This window comes from Onychostruthus taczanowskii, unplaced genomic scaffold (genome assembly GCF_017590055.1).
Source record: "Onychostruthus taczanowskii isolate IOZ18803 unplaced genomic scaffold, ASM1759005v1 scaffold88, whole genome shotgun sequence".
Taxonomy (NCBI): domain Eukaryota; kingdom Metazoa; phylum Chordata; class Aves; order Passeriformes; family Passeridae; genus Onychostruthus; species Onychostruthus taczanowskii.
The window spans coordinates 1,991,462-2,012,763 of NW_024506773.1; the positions used below are offsets into that span (position 1 = coordinate 1,991,462).

Genomic DNA, 21,302 nt, shown 5'->3' on the forward strand with positions numbered 1-21,302 from the left:
CAAATATGATCTGTCTGCAATCACTGATATGGTTACTGGTGGGTCGATGCCTGAAACAAAACTGTTAAGCAACAGTGGCTCTATTAATATGCTGATAGCTTGTAAATGGGTGCAGAAAATTTGTTATGATAGGACAGCAGGACTGATCCTCTTGCTGACACAGAACAAATAGATTTTTCTCAAGTGTTACCCACCAAAAAACAATCTTTTGCCAATTTTCTAGCTCTATTGGGTAGATTTGGAAGGTCGATCACTCACAAGACCAGTTGGTATTGACCTATTTCATGGCTACTGTAAAGTTAAAACAGGTTAATCGAGTCTATGATTGCTTCTTATTTTAAAATTATTTCCACTGTTATTGCAAAATATTATTTTAAAGTTGGGGTTTTTTCAGGACAAAAGATTATGGACTTTTTTTTTTTTGAAAGGCTGAGAATTATGATCAAAAAGATACATTAATGCACAGGATAGCACACTTGCAAAGATATTAAATGACATGTTTTCATAAACCCACACAAATTAGAGATATAGAAGGTCTATTAATTTTCAGTTAGCTGAATTCCCTATGTATGGCAGCATTGTTCCCGTGTCGTGTATTTTTCTGAGATTTGTTAGGCTCCATTTTAAAAGACCCCTGCAACTAGACTTTTACAGCTGCCTTGGGAGATTTCCAAGGTCATGAGATGGGAAATTTCAGGGCACTGTGTTTTTCTATAGCAATGTTAATGGAACGAAAAATGTATTCAGTATGTTCTTTAAGGTTAGTTATTCAATTGTTGACATACTCGTAAGAACTAAAACAGTTATTCTGGATTCACTTGAGGTTTATACAAGAGAAGGGCAAGAAATCAAGAGATTCATAGGATCTTTCAATCTTTTTAATTTTTCATAATAATTATTTTTTGCTCATCTTTTAAAATATCAAGTCTTTCTGATATAGCTACTATGGGCATAATATTAACATAACATTTTTTTTTCCTCCAGGAAAATTTATGATTCTGCCCAGTGCACACAGAAATAGAAATGGGCTGTGTCAATAGTTAGGGCAGTCCTCAGTAACTGGGGATAATAGGTTTAAATATCTCACATATTTGGCATTAACTTAGCAATCTACTTTTCTCCCCTATCCATCAATTGCCCAGGTGTATCTAAACCATTGTAAAATTAGATAAATACCTTGGCTGGATAATTCCTCCTGAGTTATTCTCATTCATCTGACAGCCTGAGTTGGAAAAGTTAGAAGGTGTTCATACAGAATTCCTGACATCCAACATCCTCATTTATTATGCAAAAGTACAATTAGTTACTATGTATAGGTGGTGGACAGGCTGGACCTGAGTCTCAAAGACACAGTAAAAGCCTGAAAATTGCCAGAATTGCAAAAGAACCTTGATTACTGTTAGATCCCAATTATTGGAAGTTCAGGAGACAAGGTAGAGTGCTGGGCTTGGCTGAGTACATTTCTAGGAGCCTGCAAGACCAGGGTTTTGTTGGATCACTGGTATTACTGGAGAAACTCACATCAGTGCAAGTGTCCCTGGTTTCTTCAGTGTGCTTGCAGCTCTTCCCATTTGGAAATTCGGTTTACCAGTCATCTGGAGAAAGAAACTTCACCCCAGGTTATCAACAGAAGTTTCAGTCACCTAAATCAATGTTTAAAACTTTGCATTGCTATGAAATGTAAATCAGTCTTGGACTGCTATACATACAATATATTTCATAATAATGGAGCATGGGGTTTCATGATAAGTATGAGAAAAAACGCCCACATAAAGCTCTCATTTTTCTGCTTGCTAACTAATAATTTTCATTCAATATATACAGAAATTACATATTTAATTGCAAAATGACAAAATAATTATTTAAGTTATTGAATTTAATTTATCCTGGTTAAAAAAGATAGGTCCCAAACTTAAAGTAATTTGGTTATAATTTTTTTAAAAATTAATTTAAATACTCAAAAGACCTGTTTTTTTCTATAAAGCTTTTGAACACTACAGTAAGAAAAATAAAATAATTAGGAAAGTAAATAGTCTTGTAGAAAAGGGAATAGTTAGATCTTTTTTTGTTTTGTTCCTACACTTCAGTAAAATGGAGCAAATTATTTAATCTTGTGCCACAGATCTTCTTTGTAAGACAGAGATAATGTCTCATTCTTTTTTTGTCACATTTTTGGGATTTTCTTCATCATATACATTTATATTACAAACACCTTGGGATACCATTATCTTTCATTGTATACATGTAGATTAAGAAATGGAGAAAAAAAAGGATTGTTTTTGTCTAGGGCAGGTGGTGCCTACATCCATATTGAAAAGCAAAGGCATATTCATTACCATGAAGAATATGTTTTGCATATAAGGCATTGGGTATGAAAGTTAAAAATCTGCAGACAACCCTACAAAAGAAGTTTTGAAGAAGAAGCCCTTGCACTTCTTAGTTGGATTTCTGCCTGAGATGGTGCCTTTGAAACAAAAAAAAATATTTTTCACAAGGATCACTTTCTTTCACTGTTTTGTGTAGAGTTGAGATGAAAAATTCCACCTTTTTTTTTTTTTAATAAGAGCAATTTCACTTATATGTGATGTTCAAACATCTGTATTTGAGAGCCAGAAATAGCAAAGATACTCGTTTATGTCTGGAGGTTTTGTATTCAGCACAAAACATTGTGTTTTAGAGAAAGTTAAAGTCACAAAATAGTCACAAAGTTTCTTTTTGTTTTTTTTTTTTTTTTTTCCTAATACCTCAGTGAAAGAGCTGGAAATCTCCTTTTTTCATCCTGATCTGAGTGGACGAGGGATTTGATTATTTTTTAAAGTAGGAATGCATTTTTATGTAATACTACAGCCCAACTAAATTTCTCAAATAAGTCAAGTGTTTTACTAGAAGATAAAGTATTTGTATTAACTGATGTTTCAGAAGAACTGTAGGGGGGGTGAATGAGAGATGAAAAAAAGAAGATAACTATGATTTTTTGTGAGAGCTTTGCCTTTCATTTATGTTAGTTTAGTGATAACTCTTATTCACACATATACCTCTTCTCTGCATTTTTTTTTTTTTTCTTTTTGCTGTCTGTTTAATTGAATTAACTAATTCTTCAGGATTTACCAAGAGTTGCTACTGAGGTGGCAGGTTAGCTGGTATTGTCACATGATGGCTCCTGCATGCCCGAGTGTAGCAAAAGGAGGAGGGGAACCTTACTGACAGCTGTGGCTCCTCCACAATCTAAGTACACAGAGGTCACAAATTCTCCTCAGCAGCCAGGTCATCCTTGCCAATGTTTAATTATTTGAATAAGATCACTGATGTTCACTTTGAATTTCCCATCTTATTCTAGATAAGTTGAAACGCCATAGCTCTGCCTGGAGCTGATTTGTTGTTATGTGCTGTGACGTAGAACAATTTTTGGTAAAGGAAGGACGCAACTTTGAAAATGTGAAGAATGTGCCAATTTAAATTCTTGAAACATTCCATTTCCTTGATCATAGAGGAGGAAAAAAAGCAAACTGCCAGTAATTTAAATATGATAATTTCTGTCATAAGTTGACAGCAGATGTGAACAAAAGAGACAGGAAATAGATGAAGACAGAGGAAAATTGAGAGCACAGAAGCCAGTGTATGCAGAGCTGGATAATGTCTGTTGAAACAATGTGACTTTGCTTAGTTTCTATAAATGCTCTTCAGCTAAATTAATCTAAGTCAGAATTTTTTGACAGGCAATGTTCTTTTTAACTTGGCTTATGAATGAACACTGGATCAGAAAATATTTTTTTCTCTTCCCCACAGTAAGATAATTTAATAATTTTTCTCCTTAAACCTACATGTTTCTACAAATGTGTGCCACAAAATCTCATTAGGGGGAGGAATAAAGAAGGAAATTGCTGAGGGAAAAACAACACTAAGCTTGCTAGGCTAAGTACTCTTTATTTCCTACTTAGGATACCTGGTATAGAGTACTATGGACCATAACAAAGACACATCTGCAAGTGGATATGTCAGCATATCCTTGCAATATACAATTATGTTCCTAAAAAAAAACCTGCATGCTTTGATGAAGACAATTTTTAAACTCTTTTATATAAACAAAAATTCAGAGGGAACTGGCAGGTTTTTCTTGTTATTCTTGTTAGGTATTATCATTATTTTTTAGCAAAGTGGTAGGGGAGAGATGTAGTTATTACTAGTACTTGTTTATTAAAATATTAATGATAAAAAAATTACTCCTTTGGTCCTGGTTTAAAATCTGAATTCATGTTCCTACAGCAGCAAATCCTGTAACAGTCTGTGATAAAAGATTGGAATATTCTCCTCCCTCTGAAAATGTAGACATTCATTTTTAAACAAGTTACCATGCAAGTTACACCTACAGAGCAAATCACGCTTATGTTTTGGAGGAAGAGAGGGGACAGGAAAGAATATCTCCCCAACTTCGCAGAGCATTAATGCATATGATTGACATCTACCATTTTTCTCCTGGCCTTTCACTCCCTGCATTTCCATAGCCTCTTCCTCTCATCTCCATCCTGCAGTGGTCTTAGCAGCCTGTTTCTACTGCTGCTGCCAAAAGCTGCCAGTGTCAGATGAGTCTCACCTCTGGGTGCCTTTGGAGGGGAGCTCAGGAAAGGAACAACCTCCAGAACCTCATGGTCCACTGTCTGATCAGCAAAGATGAAAACAAAGAAAAGACAACAAAAGTTTCTTTTTCATAATTAACATTAAATTTGAGAAAGTAATTTGAGAAAAGGCCTACCTTTTCTCAATATATGGCTACCCTTATCTCAGCACTGACATTAATCTAGTCCTTTACTGTCAGAAAATGTCCATGAATCATTAAGTGTGCTTCTGTCATGGTTTAGCATGCTCTCCCAGAGAGCAGGCAAGCCCTACACATCCACTTGCTCTCTTCCCCACCTGTGGGACTGGGGATGGAGTTGGAAATGTAAAACCCAGAAAACTCATGGGTTTAAGGAAAAACAATTTAGTAAGGAAACAAAAAGCCACACATACAGGCAAAGCAAAACAGGGATTAATGCAGTGCTTCCCATGGGCAGGCAGGTGTTCAGCCATCTCCAGGAGAGCAGGGCCCTATCACATGTAACACTAACTTGGGAAGACAAACACCATCACTCCAAACATCCCCCTCTTCCCCCTTCTGCCCCTCCCACTTTATATACTGAGCATGCTGTCACATGGTCTGGAATGTCCCTTTGGTCAGTTTGGGTCACTTGTCCTGGCTGTGTCTCCTCCCAATCTCCCATGCACCCCCAGCTTCCTGTCCAGCATAACAAAAACATCTCTGTATTATCAAACCTGTGTTCAGCACAAGTACAAAACACAGCCCCACACTAGCTATCGTGAAGAAAATAAATCTACTCTAGCCCAAACCAGCACAGTTTTGAAATAATTGTTTGAAGCTCATAACTATGATTTCTCATTTATTATGTGCTTAGTCCCATTACATTGCATTCTTTGAATACCTTGCTCTTTAACCTAAAGTATCTTGAAGAAGTCTGCCCCACTGTCTGCATAATCTCCATGCACAATATCTTTGGATTCATGATAGGAAAACCCAAATAAAAACAAGTGTACCCATTGCATGAATTCTAGCTTATGGACATAGGGCAGTTGGAAATTTCTGCCTTAAGTGTCATACTTCATTTACAAATAAGAACATGTCTCACTGGAAATTTTATTTCAACATGTTTCTGATGACAACAGAATAGGCTGTAGACTTACAAGAAAACTTAGCCATCATTGAAAAATAGATTGAATGTAAACTGCACTGTATATGTTTTGCACCTGTCTAGACCCCAGCCAGCAGAAACTTTTATGGATATCAGTGGGTCTTGTGCTAAAAAAAATACTCTGCACTTACTGCCACATTTTCTAATTTCTTAGCATTTTTATAGTCATGTCCAATAACATGATATTTAAAGTGGAAAAAGTGTTGGGTTTTTTTTTTTTTTGTTTTTTTTTGTTTTTTTGTTTGGTTGGTTGTTTTTTTTTGTTTTTTGTTTTTTTGTTTTTTTTGTTATTATTTAAGGTATTCTTACTTTGACCCATTAATAATATTTATAATTCTGTCATTTCAAGACTACACAGACCGAAGACTTCCAGAGGACTGTCTTCCCGCTATTTTTGCTTTATAATTCTGAAATTTACCTATATGATCATTTTGGAAGATGCTAAGATGCTTGCTTAAAAGCCCTGGGCCTGTAGAATATGTGTATATTTTAGATACTTTCTATTCCCCTGCCTTTCCCTTTACATGCCTATGGAGTTAGTAGAGCTATCCAGTATTTGCATTATAGTCACAACTGTCATAAAAGTTTAGAAACAAACTGTAACACATTATAATGAACTGGCCTTGTCCACCATGTTTTATAAAAGTAAATTTTGTATATTTTAAAATGTAACTCCTACTACTCATTCTCTGCTGGAATAGCCCCGCTTAGATGACAAGTATGTAAGTGCAAAACCATAGAAGAAATAAAATCCAGAATTCCCCCAACATTTCTATGTCATAATTCACCTATAAAAACTGGCAAAACAGGGGCCAAGAACTTTTGCACCATTGATAAGCAAACCACCAGTCCTGCTGCTAACATGCATCCTCTGCTTTTAACTCAGAAGCCTACTCTTACATTTTACTTTCAAAAACTCATCAGACAGGGAAAGGTTTGAAGTTGAATCAGGATCTTCAAATCACCTGACAGGAGATTGTCTCACATATTTGCATTAAGGAACTGCAGATTCTTAGAAGTGTAATGCCTCAGGATGTTTAATTTACTGTTAACAGTACCAGCAGTACATGTGCTTGTTCCAGATGACTGCAGTCAGTAAAAGAAGAACATCAGAATTCAAACTGTTATCCAGATTAAAATCTTTTTACTTTTCATTTGAGTCAACTTCCAGATTTTCCATCAAAATGCAAGGTTCATTGCACTTTCTCAATGCTAGACCTGAATAGCTTTATCATAACCAACCTCATTAATTCAACAGGAGCAACTTCTCCCGAAGCATGACATTTCTATGGAAACCTGGAGAAAGTTTCTCCTTCTGGCTTAGGAGTGCTTTTCAGAAGCACTGAATGAACTGGTGATTTCTAGGGCACAGTAACAATAAGAACAAATGTAACATTACAAAGATATAAACTACATGAAGAGTGAGTGAGCATGATCCAGACTGTAAGTCTGACATTAGTATGTGAAGCTGAAATGGTTCCCCCATTACCATGTCTTAAAGGAATGAAATTAAACAACAAGTACTTTGGTTGTTTCCTGATTTTCTATACTGCAAAGTAGTTCATGAGTCCTTAGCAAATGAGCTACAATAATTGCAGCCTTCTGTAATAAATCAACATTTAATTACCAGTTTGACAGGTCATAGAAGTTTAAAAAGAAGTTGGCAAATTCAGAACAAGAAAGTTTATCAAGCTACCCTTATTTTCTCCGCTGTTTAACCCAATCCTAAACAAAGTAGCCTGTCAGGGTTTTATAAACAGCTGGCTAGATTATCATGCACTGAACAACTTTAAAAATGTAGAGATAAATTATTTAAGTAAAAGTGTTACTTAAAGTTTTCTACTTCTACCAGTATTCCTGTCAATAAGGGTATTTTATTTCCATTTACATGCTTTGGAATCTGAGATGGAGCTTTATTATGTTTTTTTCATCAAACCAAAACAACATTAGTTACACCATCAAATTTTCAGAAAGGTTTTGTTTAAAAATCCATTTCCAGATGGTCTTTGTGATATGAAGGCAATCATGCATGAAACAACGTATTTACTATGGTAAATATGTTTATTTACTTATTTATTTACTGTGGATTTTTAGGACAGATGCAAAGATGTTGTTGTTATTTTATAGTGTATTTTATTGTTGAAGTTGTTTTGTACCAGTGATGAACAAGTAGAATATAAGGAATAAAATTGTCATGTTCACATTTTTAGTAGGTCAGAAAATAAATATATCTCAAACTGTCTCTTTCAAAGGGATATTCTAGGGAATTTGGGAAAACACAGTAAGTCTTCAATAGAATTAATTTAATATTCAAATTACTTAGCTTTTTATTTACTAATCTTTATATCAAATCCTTTGTGGTAATTATTTTAAAAATAGTTTCCTTTTAGATCATAATTTAGGTTTTTGGGTTTTGTTTTCCTCGTTTCTCTCTAGAACAACAAATTATATTTCTGTAGAGTGCTAATTTTTAAAAGTAGTATCCATTCACAGAGGCATTTCTTCACATGCTGACCTTTCAAGAATTACAATAGAGCAACTAGTTCTGATAACTTTTCTGTAATGTGTGTATGTTCTGTAAAATTAGTGTGTTCTGTAAAATTAGTGTTTAGAATAAAACACTCAAATTAAAAAAAAACACACAACATTTTGTTTTTTGTTTTGTTTTTGTTCTTGTTTTTGGGGAGAGAAGGGTGTTGTCAGCAAATGTCAAATAGGTAACTGAAATTATGGATCCTCTGAATGAGAGCAGGCTCTCTAAGATTCTGAGATGGTTTGGCCCAGCAGTCCCTAACCAGTGTCCAAGCCACCACCATGGGTGCAGGTGTCAGCAGCTGCTCCTGTCACAGGCAGGACAGGGCGCTCAGCCAGTGTCACAAACCTTTAGTGAGAATGAACTGAGTGATTTATCACAATTCAGCTTATGACTTGCATAGTTCAATCATCTATCTTCATAAAATGCTGGTGACAGCCTCCACTGTGCATTAGAATGCTGTTAACCCAAGTATGATGCAAAGATAATATGTTTTCATGATTTATTGCCTGTGGGTCCTGTAATTACTAATTATGCATATGACAGACCACCTAGTGCATAAAACACAGCAGAAAACCTGCAATGAAAAATTCTAATAGCAGTGCAGATCAAGTTCTTATTGAAAATAAAATTTATGGTAAGGAGGGAGATGAAATTTTCTGACCCCCCAAAAAACCATATTTACATTAGGAATTTTTAATAAAACTGCAGAAAGGGGAAAAAAAAATCTACTAGGCTTTAACCTCTCTATTTTCCATTGTGGTCTCACTTCTTACTTAAAAACTAATGTAATTATTAACAGGTAAGTGGACAGAAAAAAAATTGGAAAAGACACTGTAATTAAATATAATTCATGAAATGTCACTTATTCCTAAGTATCACAGACAGACAGACTAAACTATTAATTTCCTAATCTTTTCAGATAAGACAAAATTTCTGGTAAAATTTATTTCTTCTTTTGCCCTCTAGAACAAAGAAAAAATAAATAAATATAAAGACATTGGTAAAATAAAAAGCAATAATAAAGTGGTTATTACAATTGCGTGGTCAGCAAAGAGCTTAAAAAGTTTTTGAAGTGTGTTTTAGTACTGTAAGAAAACTGTTGAACTGTTAGAATCTATCATTTTTCCCCTTAACAAAATGCCTGAAGGAAAAAGAAACAAAAAACAAAATTACAATCTATGTACAACCTTCATACTTGAGTCAGAATCTTTGGTTTGAATGCCTTCTTCAGAAATTTTAAAAAAAAATTAATTCTGTAAAAATTCTATTAAAAAAATACCTATTCTACAAACTGCTGGTCCTTCTATTCAAAAAAAGATCGATGCAGATGCACGAGTGGAACTGCATTTCAAGGCTGAAGTTTGTTCTAACAACTTATTTAATGCTCAGGACTTATTAATTTAGGATGATTCCCTCACTGTCAGAACATATTCAGTAATTATGAGTGGTACAGAATATGTAACCTGAGTTGGGAGCAATATTTTTATCATGAAATCCAGTAGTAATGGTGACTGGGAAAAGTGAGTGCCTCTCCATTCCAAGGATTTCTATTATCACAGGCTGGTAGATATGAAGGATACTGCAACTCATCTAATCCAGCTCCATGAAAACTTGGGGTTTTCTGTATGTTGGCATAAAATCTCATCTGGTACAGATACCTGGAAGTTCAGGACTTCAGCAGAGGCATTTTTAATTAGCTCACCATTGCAATTTCCTCATCAGTGACATTAACTCCAGAGGAACTCCCTGTACCAAAAGGACAAAGAGGTATTTGTGGCTCTTTAATGCTTATAGTTATTATTATTTCTGAGACATATGATTTTATAATTATAATGGTAACATCACAGTTTCAGATATCTCAATCCCTCTGATACTGACTAGCAGATACTTATATCATGTGCATGTGGGTATGCATCAGTGTGTTTTTCCATGTCAGCTCATGTTTTCCCCTGTCAGCCCTCCCAGTGTCCTATGAATTATACTGACAGGGCTGCTCTGTCCTGGCTGTCCTCTCTTACAGCCAATGGGTTAATTCTGCATTTCAAAGGTACCTCCTCTAGGACCCAGCACTGTAACAGTGCTTAGCTCTGATCTCACTGCTGTGCTGAAAGATCCACTGCTGTGTGGCTGTATTTGAAAGACCTGCCTTTTCTCTCTTACGGGTTTGAAGTCATTCCTCATTTTCCAGGAGTCTGGGGAAATTCCACTGACACTGACAGTTCAACTAATGCTGTGTAAAGAAGCAGCAAATAGGGCACTCTTTATTTGAAGAATAGGTGGTCTGATACCTTTTCAAAGGCATGAGGTTGTCATTTAAACAATGTATTCCACTTCGACAAGCCCTAGTGAAAAATGCATGTGAGAGGGAATGCTGCCATATCAAACTGGCAGAGAAGCAGAGGAGCTGGAGGCATTTTCAAGTTTCTTCACTTCTTAGAACTTCTTTTATGCTGAAAGGCTGCTCTTATTAGATACTTTCTCATAAATGAACACAGGAAATACACTCTTAAAACGTAGGACAGAGTAATGGACAGAGTCAGAGTACAGGCTATCTTGACACTGAGATCTAAATTGCCTTGTCCAAGAGCAGTCTGCGAAAGGCAATATTCAGTAAAATGTAAAGCAGCCATACAATGCTAGCATTTTAAATTATGTTTTTATGGTTTTCTTGGAAAACAACTCCCTAGATCCAAATATTTTTATTGTGTCTCCCTTTGAGATAGAATATATTTTATGTTTACCTGCTACTGTGCTCTTAATAACGAAAACAGAATGTATAATGACAATATTGCCCTGTACAAACAGGACAAGAGGACATAGCCTCAAGCAGTGCCAGGGGAGGTTCAGACTGGGTATCAGGAAGAATGTTTCCACCAAAACTGTGCTGCCCAGGGAGATGGTGGCATCATCATTCTGGAAGTGTTCAAGGAACAAATGGAAATGGTACTTAGTTCTGTGGTTTAGTTGCCATGATGCTGTTCAGACAAAGGCTGAACTCCATGATCTTGAATGTCTTTACCAGCTTTAGTGATTCTATGATTCTATTAAAAAATAACTTTAATTGAGAAAGTGGATAATTTGAAATTATCATTATTTTAAGACTTTATTGTTGTCTGCTAAGAACATTATTGTTTATTTTTCTCTGTCAGCTTTCTGGTTTTGAAAAACGTACAACTACTTAACACAATAGAAATAGTGATCTGTGACAGCAAATACATGCAAATTATGGAGAAAATATTTTCTTCTTGGAGCAAGGAGCATCTTGGACTTCTCCCTTGCAGAGTGCTGTGGAAGGGTTTTATCACATTTTCCTTAGGGATTCTGATTGAAGAGAACAGGCTGTTTTCAAATCAAGATCCCAATGTCCAAAGTAAATTCTTTCAACATTTTGAACCTGGCTCTGTCTTCAGTAGCCAGCAGTGCAGCACAATAGGAGTGAACAACAGGGCAGAACAGCTCATGCTGAGATCTCAAAGTCCATGCAAAGTCATTCGCACATGAGACTGGAGTTTGTGAGTTTGGGCTTCATTTCCTCTGAAGAAAATACTGCCCTCAGGCATGGAGACTTTTATGAATACAAAACAAAGTCCACTATGTGGGGACAACTGCAATATTTGCTCTATACACACTTCAGCAACAAACTAAAGCCACAATTCAGTTTGCATGTGAACTTTTACCTCTACCTCTATAGGACCCTGGTTCATGCACAAAAATGTCTTCTGCTGTGCAGAGTTCTCTGGATTTGTTTTTGGGTGCAGAACTGGTCTGCAGCAAGGTTAAGTCCAATCTCAATGTGTCATTAACAGGGTTTCAACCACCCCATGGAAAGTCATTCAAAGAAAATCAGTTTTCATATGTAGCACTGGTTGGTTCTGGCAGTGGAGTATTCCAGGTTTAAAAAAAACAAATGTCTTTAAATTAAAAATGGTTTAATGTCGTTTGAGTTTAATTAAAAATAGATCATGAAGAAACACTAATAAATTGGTCATTGGTATTTGCTAGATAATGTCGACATTTAGTAATTTTTTCAGTTGGGAGCAGTGGGTTTGCTTTTTCTACAGTTCATGCCTCTAGGGCAGAGGCAGAGGTATAAGCAAATCCTTGTAAATAGTGCTAGATTTCATTTAGAAGGAAAAATTGCAATGGTTCTCCTATTTGTTGTGAGGGGCCTATGTACAATGAAGATAAAACTATAAACAGAATTTTTGTATAATGGTATTAAGCTACAAAAGAGGGCTGTTTTGCAAATTTCCTTTGAAAAACTCTGGAGCCTAGAGCTTTCTGTATCTTCTAAACAGGAGCATAATGAGAGTGTTACAGGTGCTGATTTGAAAGTATTGCCAAATGAGCAACATAAAATAAAAGCTGGTTTTGTGTTCCACAAGTTAAGTGATAAAACTCAGTCACCTCTTCTCCCTTCATATACTTCAAACTCTCAGTCATGCATTGATGACCACAAAAGGTGCATTGAAAGAACTGTTTGGATATCTGAGACATATTTAGGCTTCACTTTGCCAGAGCACTTTAAGATGTGCACAGTTTTTATACCCTTGAGTAATCTCTTACTAAAAACTGTTTTTTTAAATATTCTTGTTGATTCAGAGCCCAGGCTGGTAACTTGTCTCAAGCATTTAAAATATCAAAACAATGTTACACTTCATTTCAGCTGTTGGTCAAAAAATGTCAATTCCCTTTTAGTTCAGTGGAGTTTTTCTGCTTTTTCCGTACCTGCTTTTTTCTTACCAACACAACCCTCTGCATTGAGTTCTGTTCTGTTTGCAATTAAGTATGCTGCTTACACTAAAGTGAAAGTGTTTAAGTTGGGAACTAGTAAGAAAATCTAGGGAAATACCACTAGTCTATGGTTCTGAATCTTCCCTGAATACTTCAGTATTGTGAAATTAAAAGTTGCAGATTCACCCCCTGTCTACAATATCTACTTATTTTATTTTTTTATATTGTTTAGCCAGCATGAATGTGCCAAGAATAAGAATTTTCTCTGTCATTGTTTTGTAGGCATCTGGACTTGATTAGTCCAAAGATAAGAAAAAATACTGATGTTTAGTTGCTCTATTCTTTTCAAATTTAGCCATTTAAAAAATAAATATACAATAAATATAAATAATTGTAGTGATACAAAAGGGTTTCAAATTCAGAAAGGCCTTCCCAAATAAAGTTAAATGAAGTATGACAGAATAATAGCCACAAAACAAGTATCTTAAAATTTCATAAGATGGATAGTACTGGTTAGCTCACCTATCAAAATATTATGATGCTTAGCAAATAAAGATAATAATTCAGTGCAGTATGGTATCTAGCAGATGATGATTAAAATTGTAAAATGAAGTTAAAGATTTATAAGTATAATGATGTTTCTAAGATGGTTTACTTCTTATAATTTACAAGAAAAAAAAGAAAACAAATTTTCAGAAAAAAATCTTGAGGTTTCTTTTATAAAGCTTGCATGTAGGATAAAGCAGAGTTAAATTGCCAGATTTGATAATGATTATTGAAATTGCTTGACTCCTCATAATAGATCATATTTTGCATTAGCATGTTCCTAGTTTAAGTAAAGGAAGTTGATTTTGTTCTAGGTGCTCTTAGACGTAGGTAAATGTCTTCAAGTCTCAGTGATGATGATTGTCTGGGTGTGGGGGACGATGTTGTACAATAATTATACTGTTGCCAGATAAAAGGCAGATAAAGCTAGATGCTGCTGTGCAAATAGTTTTGAGGAGTTCAGAGCAGTTATGCTAAATAATAAGTAATATGCTAAGTTAGCATAATGGTTATGCTAAATAATGTTTTGATTAGTAATCGTGCCTCAAAGGTAATGAGTGACCATTGCCTGTTTCTTAGTAAAGATTAATTCAGGAGCCATTTATGGAGGTGATTGCCATTGAGCAGGTGTCTTATGCAATTCCAGGGCACAGATGGCATTTTGAGAACCAACATTTTCTGATTTTCTGACTGGAATAGAGGAAAAGAGCAGTGGCAAAAGTTGTGTTTGATCTCTAACAGCATTCTTTCTGCAAGCTGAAACACACATCAATATTCTAATTTCCAAGTATATGTATTTTCACGTTTAGGACAAAATTTAACAATTTAATTTTATTTTTTTAATGAGAATAAAGAATGTGTCAAGAACAGAAGAGAGAGGAGAGGAAAATCCTGTGCTTGAAAAGCTAAAATTGTTTCAGAAGTTGCACAAGATTCTACAAGTGTCTAAACACAGAATTTGTGAATATTTTTTTTCTGTCATTCAAGTGCAAACATTATTTTATCTGTTTTTATTACTTTTCAGTAAGAGACAGAACAAAAAGAAATCTTTATGAATTTGACCATTATTTGCCAGGTTTATGATTCATTACATTAAAATCACTAGTAGTCAAGCCTTTTATAAGGATATGTTTAATTATCATAAAGACTCTGCAGTGTTGTAGATTTATATAATTGTTATATTTTCTGTTTCCCACACAACAGTATTAACTGTAGAAACAAGAAAATTACCCACCCTTTCAAAAATGCATCCTACACATACAAGGCTAGACATGCATATAAAGCTGAATTCTCATTTTTTATTTTCTGGTATTAACTTGCAGAGCAAAAACAGTATAAATTAGATATCACCAACAGGCAAAATTGGAACATTTCTCCAACTACTCAACTTAAAAAAGAACTCTGAGCTTAAACATGAGGACAAAATTTAACCTGGCTGTTTTGTTTCTGTTGGAAAACAAGGTTTTCCATCATCAAAATACCTTCAAGGACTGCATTTTACACTGTCTTATCTTACTGCTCATCAGGATGGCCAAAAAATGAATAAAAATTAAAATAAAAATATATTTTCTGAATCAAAAGTCCTAAAACAGATTGCATACTTAGATGGCTTATTGAAGAAACTATCTAAAATATTATTTTAGGTGGAGCTGTGATTTTGCTTTTCCAGTTTAAAATGACAATGTACAAAATACTGAAAAAGCACAGATCATGTAATTACATCTGGTGATTATATTTTATCTTTTACTGATTGAATATTCATGGCATATACTGCTGTATATTTGAACACAGCTGAATGTTTCAAACAAAATATTGTTGGCTTTTTTTCTTATAGTCAGAAATACTAGTGCAAAATTGTACTGAGTTGGTGAGGTACAACAGGAATAACAATTACATCACCATCCTGAAACATGGTTCTGTCTGCCTAAAATGAAAGCAGTAACAAACAAACCTTTCACTCTGTCTTCAGTATTGAGTATTGAGGGCTTCATCTCCTAGTAGAATATGCAAGAAATTACAATACAAAATATTTACTACAGCAATGGGAACTAACAACCCATAGGCAGCTGCATAGCCTTGCATTGCTCCAGTGCTTCATGGAGATAATGATAATATTCTTTCCTTGTTTTCTTCTTTACATTTAAACTGAATTTTGGGTTACAGTCCTATATCAAAATTAAGACAAGGTTCTGTTCTGATGTGGCAGATGTTATGGTGTTACTTCAGAAGAATTTTGTCCATGTACATCAGCAGATTGTATAAGCTAGCACTCTTTGGTAGCCACTGCATGGGTCAGTACCTTTTAAAGGAAGATTTGATCACACAAGGTTATCCATAAAAGAATTTGAGACTTTTGCTACTATAGTTTTCCCTGAGGCAAAACTCAACCAGATGTTATCTTTCTGAGTTCTCCATTATGTATTAAACCCTTGTACATTTTTAGTATTCGTTAATCTAGTTCTTCTTCCATGTCTGTAATAAGCAAAACATCTGTTTCTTCTTGTTCAATCAAAGTGCCTAACTCAAGAGTCCTACTTTTAAAATAATGTCATTTAAATAGAAAACCTACATAGAGAGAATGCATTTCATTAAGATATTTAATTTGCATATGAAACCCTCTTTTCCAGAGCTCAGTAGGGAATTTGTGGTGGCAGCAATATGTATTTCTTTTTTTTTTTTTCTCTCAACTTGCATACAAAAAAAGAGTAAGAAGAAAAGGAATGCAAATAAATATATGTATCAGCTCAGATGAGGAAATTAAACTGCAATGAGAAACGAACATTGTGCATTTGGGATGTAGGTCATCCTAAACTTTCCAGCTGAAAATTCTTTTATTGTAAGGAGACATGATCTACTCTTACTAATGTGTCTTGGTTTAGAGAAAGATCTCAGCAAGCAAAAATAATCCTTATATACATGAGGGTTGTAATGAAATATTACAATAGAAACAGGTCATGCAGCTATGCAAATTTGTCCCCTATTATATATATATATGTATGTGTGTATATATATATATATATTTATATATATATCCCAATAATAATTTAAGTTCCTGACACAAATCAGATAAAAACAGTGGCAGAGATAAAAGGTGCTTTTAGTGCTTTGACTGGGGAGCACAATTCTGTAAAGACAATAGTGAATATTTGCTGAGTAGTAACGAACAATCCTCATTAGCATTCATCAGTAAACTCCACAAGACAAAATGTACCAGTAAGTTTTCTAAGCAAAAATAAAATTGTACAAGAATTTTTGAGACAACTTTGAGCCAGAACAGTTGGGAATATTACTGTCATACTGCAAAGATCCATGAGGATGGGTAATACCTCTAGCTAAGTAAACAGCCTTAATTTATGATTATTTTGTATCAATACACTGAAGAGTTCATAAAGCAGAAACAGTGTCATCTTTCAGGGACTGACAGGAATGATGCTAACTTGTAGGGGCAGATATTTTTAATACAGTCAAAAAAACAGTGCTTCTCCAATCATGCCTCTAGCAAGCAGCTTCCAGACAGCAATGTGTCCCGTTAGTATATCTTGCTAAATGCTGTGCTCACAGAGAGAATGCATGAAATCACTTTTGCTTTTAACCTGCAGCTCTCCTCATGCTCTCATTTCCTGTTCTGCTCAGGAGATCCACCTGCTCTTCTCATCCACCTTCCCTCCACCTGCTTTTTGCCTTGAGTCATTGTAATGTTCAGTTTCCCAGCGTGCTGCTGGTGAGCTTGCGGGGTTTTCCCTTCACTGCACATGGGCACAGCACAGTACAGACACAAACTACAAAAGTACAGATTAAAATAACTGAAGTATTTTGCATCTCATGCCTTATTTAACTTAAAAACCTTTTCTCATTAATACTTTCAGTTCATTCTTTTATGAAGGAGTATCCTCAAGAGGTAAGGATGGTGAACTTAGCCTTATTATATGAAATGCAATGAATTTCCAATTTCATAGCATATTCATCTGTCTCTAACTCCATCAGTTGTCATGGTGGGGTCTCTCACTCCCACTCCTCAACAGGAGAAGGGGAGAAAATAGGACTGAGAAGTTCATGGAATGAAATAAAGACAGGGAGCTCATGTACCAATTACATTTGCAAGCAAAAGAGACTCAGCTTGTGAAAATTAATTTAATTCATTGCCAATTAAAATAGATCTAGGTAGTGAGAAACAAAGGTAATCATTAAAACAACACCTCTCTTCCTCCTTCTTCTTGAAGCTCAGCTTCCTCAGTCACAACTCTTCTATATCCTGTTCCTGAGCAGCACAGGAGGGGATGCAGGGATAAGACCAGAACTCTGCTGCTCCTGCTCTCTCGAGCTGTTCCTCTGCTCTGGGGGCCAGAGCCCCTTCCTTCCCTGCTCTCACTCTCCCTTGGGGCTGTCGGTGCCGTTTCTGACCCACTTCCTCTCACCTCTCCCTGCCTGAGGCTGAGGGGCTTGCCTGTGCTCAGCTGTGCACCTTCTTGTCTCATATACTGCTGTGTCTTGTTTCTGCAATATCCCGCTTTCCAGAGAGGGTTTTAGATATACCTCCCCTTGTGATGAACAGCTCATGCCACTGCTGTTGTGCCCCATGTTTTAATAGCCAATTCTTAATTTTTGTCCAGTTGTTGTTATTCAGTTCAAGGTAATACTGAATAGCTCGATAAAAATATAAAATCGACTTTTTAATATTAGGTCATCTCAGACTGGAAAATTGGGGTTTTAAGTATGTTCTGATAAGCTTCAGTTGTAGTAGCACATGCTGTAACAATTTTGGTTTGGAAGTCTGTGAAAAATTGTGTATTTTTCTTTCTTAGTTTATTATCAGTGAAAATTAATTTTTTCTGGGTTATAATTATATGTTTTTTCAGTTTCTTCTTTTTCAAATGTAATGAAAATAAAGAAAGAGCTTACAAACAGAAAAAAAATCCCTCATATTTGGTATATTAGATTTCTTACTAATACATTTTCATGAGGCTTCTGCTCCTTTTATTCATATTAATGAATTTTCTGAGACTATTATGAGAAGAGCACCCTGTTTTATTTCACAACTTGATCTCATATTTTAAACAAAGATGTGAAAATACTAGGAAAAAATATTCATCAAATTTTTAGGTGTATCTCTTTGCTGTGCCTATTGTTCTTCATTCATAGAAGGTAACATTCTTTTGAATATTTTGAAAAGTTTTGTTGCATTATACTTCTGCTGACATTTTGCTTTCCACTTAATTTTAGAAACATCTTATTACGTTGCATTGTGCTTTATTTTGGCAAATGACATTTTGCTAAGGTGACTTTATCTAGGTGGAGAAAATGTTGCTTGTAGGAGGTGCCATCACTTGGCAGTTTGCTTTTACTACAGCATTTGCTACTCACTTGCTGACCCAACATAACTTGTCTGCAGGGAAATGAATAGAACAAACCAGCACTCTTTGGCAGTTTTTCATGTGCCAGGCAAACTGGCTTTCTGCCAGCTGCTGGAGACAACATTAGAAGTATAAATTCTGTGGGTTTTAAAAGACCTGAATGAATGAACAATTCCATCTGCTTCACTGCTGCCAGTATTTGGAGGACGGTGCTCCTGTAAGATTTTGGGGTTTTCAGAAATTTGCTGGTTATGAAGTTCCTCTGTGATAGTGCCTTCCTCTGTTTTCCTCTTCTCTGAGTAGCCCTACATCCCCATTAGCTGTGAATTCACCACCTTCGTGAGCCTTTTTCCCTCCGATTTTTCCTTTCCCTTTTCTTGGAAATATCTAAAGCGATATATGCCTAACATGAACATAATGTGCCCTTTGGCATGCTTACTCACTATAGTTAAATGGATGAATCAATATCTTTTCCTTCAGAGCTTAATCATGGAGACAATTAAGACATATTCTTTATTAGGACAATGTAGAATATGACCTTTTGATAGGGAAGGTTAGATACTGTTATGCCTGTGAGCATGGACACTTCAGTAGTTCCAAGACTTGTATTTATGATATAATGTGGATTTCTTTGTAACTGTCACTTTAGTAGCAATACCTCATTATCCCACTAAAATGATTGCATTTCTGCAGTAACCTTTAGTAAACCTTACATAATGAGCCACACAAAAGAAAGAGACACACAAAACACTTATAGATAATTAATATTGGAATAAGTAAAATGTTGCAATGGTTTTTTTTGTTCTTCATAGGCTCTGGTCTCAATGATGGGCAGTGGCATGAAGTTCGATTCCTGGCTAAGGAAAATTTTGCTGTCCTCACCATTGATGGCGATGAAGCTTCAGCTGTTCGAACTAACAGCCCTCTACAAGTCAAGACAGGAGAAAAATATTTCTTTGGAGGTAAAAAAATAGCAAAACAAATATATGCCTAAAGTGCTGTTGTCTTTTAGTGTATATAAGAGGTGAAATGGAGCTCAGGATGTAATTCATTTATGTGTGTCTTCTTATGGAGTAAAAGCCTAGGTGTACAATACTACACTTAATTTCACTTTCAGTCTAGCCTGGAGTGATTTCTGAACATCTCAGATCTCTGAACATTTCAGAAAAGGCACTCTTAGTAGTTTATTTCAATTTATTTCTTAAGTTTATTTCTACACTTTAGAAATAAACTTAACCTTTTAAGTTTGAAATCCTGAAGAGGAAAAAAAATAAATAATTGTTCAGGACAGGCCCTGATTTTTTTGCTGATTTTTTTTGCTGATTTTGCTGTCATGATTGTGGATAATTGAGAAGCTCTCATAGGTTGAAGCCTTAGACTGTTCAGTATTTTTGTTTGGTGACAGTCCATATACTAAAAAGGGGTGGTAAAAATTATGCCTTTGATATTTATTGTGCTTGGTCTTCTATGATAACGTTATGAAAATCAAAAAAGGCATCAAAAGTCTTGGATTTCTAAAACTGGCATTTAAATTTCTATATTTAAAGTTTGTTTGTGTGTCAAAAATATTTTTGATCTGTAAAAAATGCAGGTTGCACTTTTGAAGTGTGCCACACCTTTGAGGTTGAGCATGAATTCTTCAGACAGAGAACATAAATTTTAAAAGCAGAATTTATCAGTGTTAAGAACTGATTTCCTTAAAACTTACAAGGTGCATGTCTAATAAAAATAAAATATAAATGTGATACTATAAATAGTCATAACAGTAGTCAAGGAATGGAGAATTTAGTGTTACATGAAGTACTCTAAATAGAAAGGGAAAACAGTAATTTCAAGGTTGTTTGCATTTCATTTTGTTATCAAATTAAAGGTCTGTCACAAGAGTTAAACTTCCTGTTGCTGTAACATGCCTATTTTCCAATATCTGTAATTCAGCTAATATTGTATTTTTAGCCTATTTCCTCAAATAAGAGTTTTAGTATAGCCAGTTTCCACATGCTAAAGTGTGAAAATTATTTTGTTGTCAAGACATAGTATGTTCAATTTGTCAGAACAGTCTGTGATATTCTAATTAAATGAAGTTATTAAACACACATAGGAGACAATGAGAAGAATTGCTGCATACAATACATCAAGTGTTAAATTCTGTTAATTTTGATAGGTAAAATCCCCAGATCACTATTACATTTCTGGAGAGAGATTGACTGATTTCTTCTGAAATGTCTTTTACCTCTGTTTCTCTCTCTTTGAGGGATAGATTGTCTAGATTCTCCAGGTGGCTTTTGTACCCTTTCTCAGTCAAAAGTCAGGTTGATTTGATGTCATTTCAGTTGGACTATGAAATTTGCTTGATTTGTCATTGCTGACCTGTACTTTATAATTCCACCATTC

General features: G+C 35.1%; 1 protein-coding gene across 1 annotated transcript in view; it reads left to right on the plus strand.

Annotated features, from left to right (window-relative positions):
• The window catches only part of CNTNAP2 (contactin associated protein 2), a 1,013,892-nt gene that overhangs the window by 545,970 nt on the left and 446,620 nt on the right, over positions 1-21,302 (plus strand). The window contains exon 9 of the mRNA XM_041425209.1: positions 19,724-19,873. Within this exon, the coding sequence (XP_041281143.1) occupies positions 19,724-19,873 (150 nt within the window). The remainder of the gene's footprint in view (positions 1-19,723; positions 19,874-21,302) is intronic.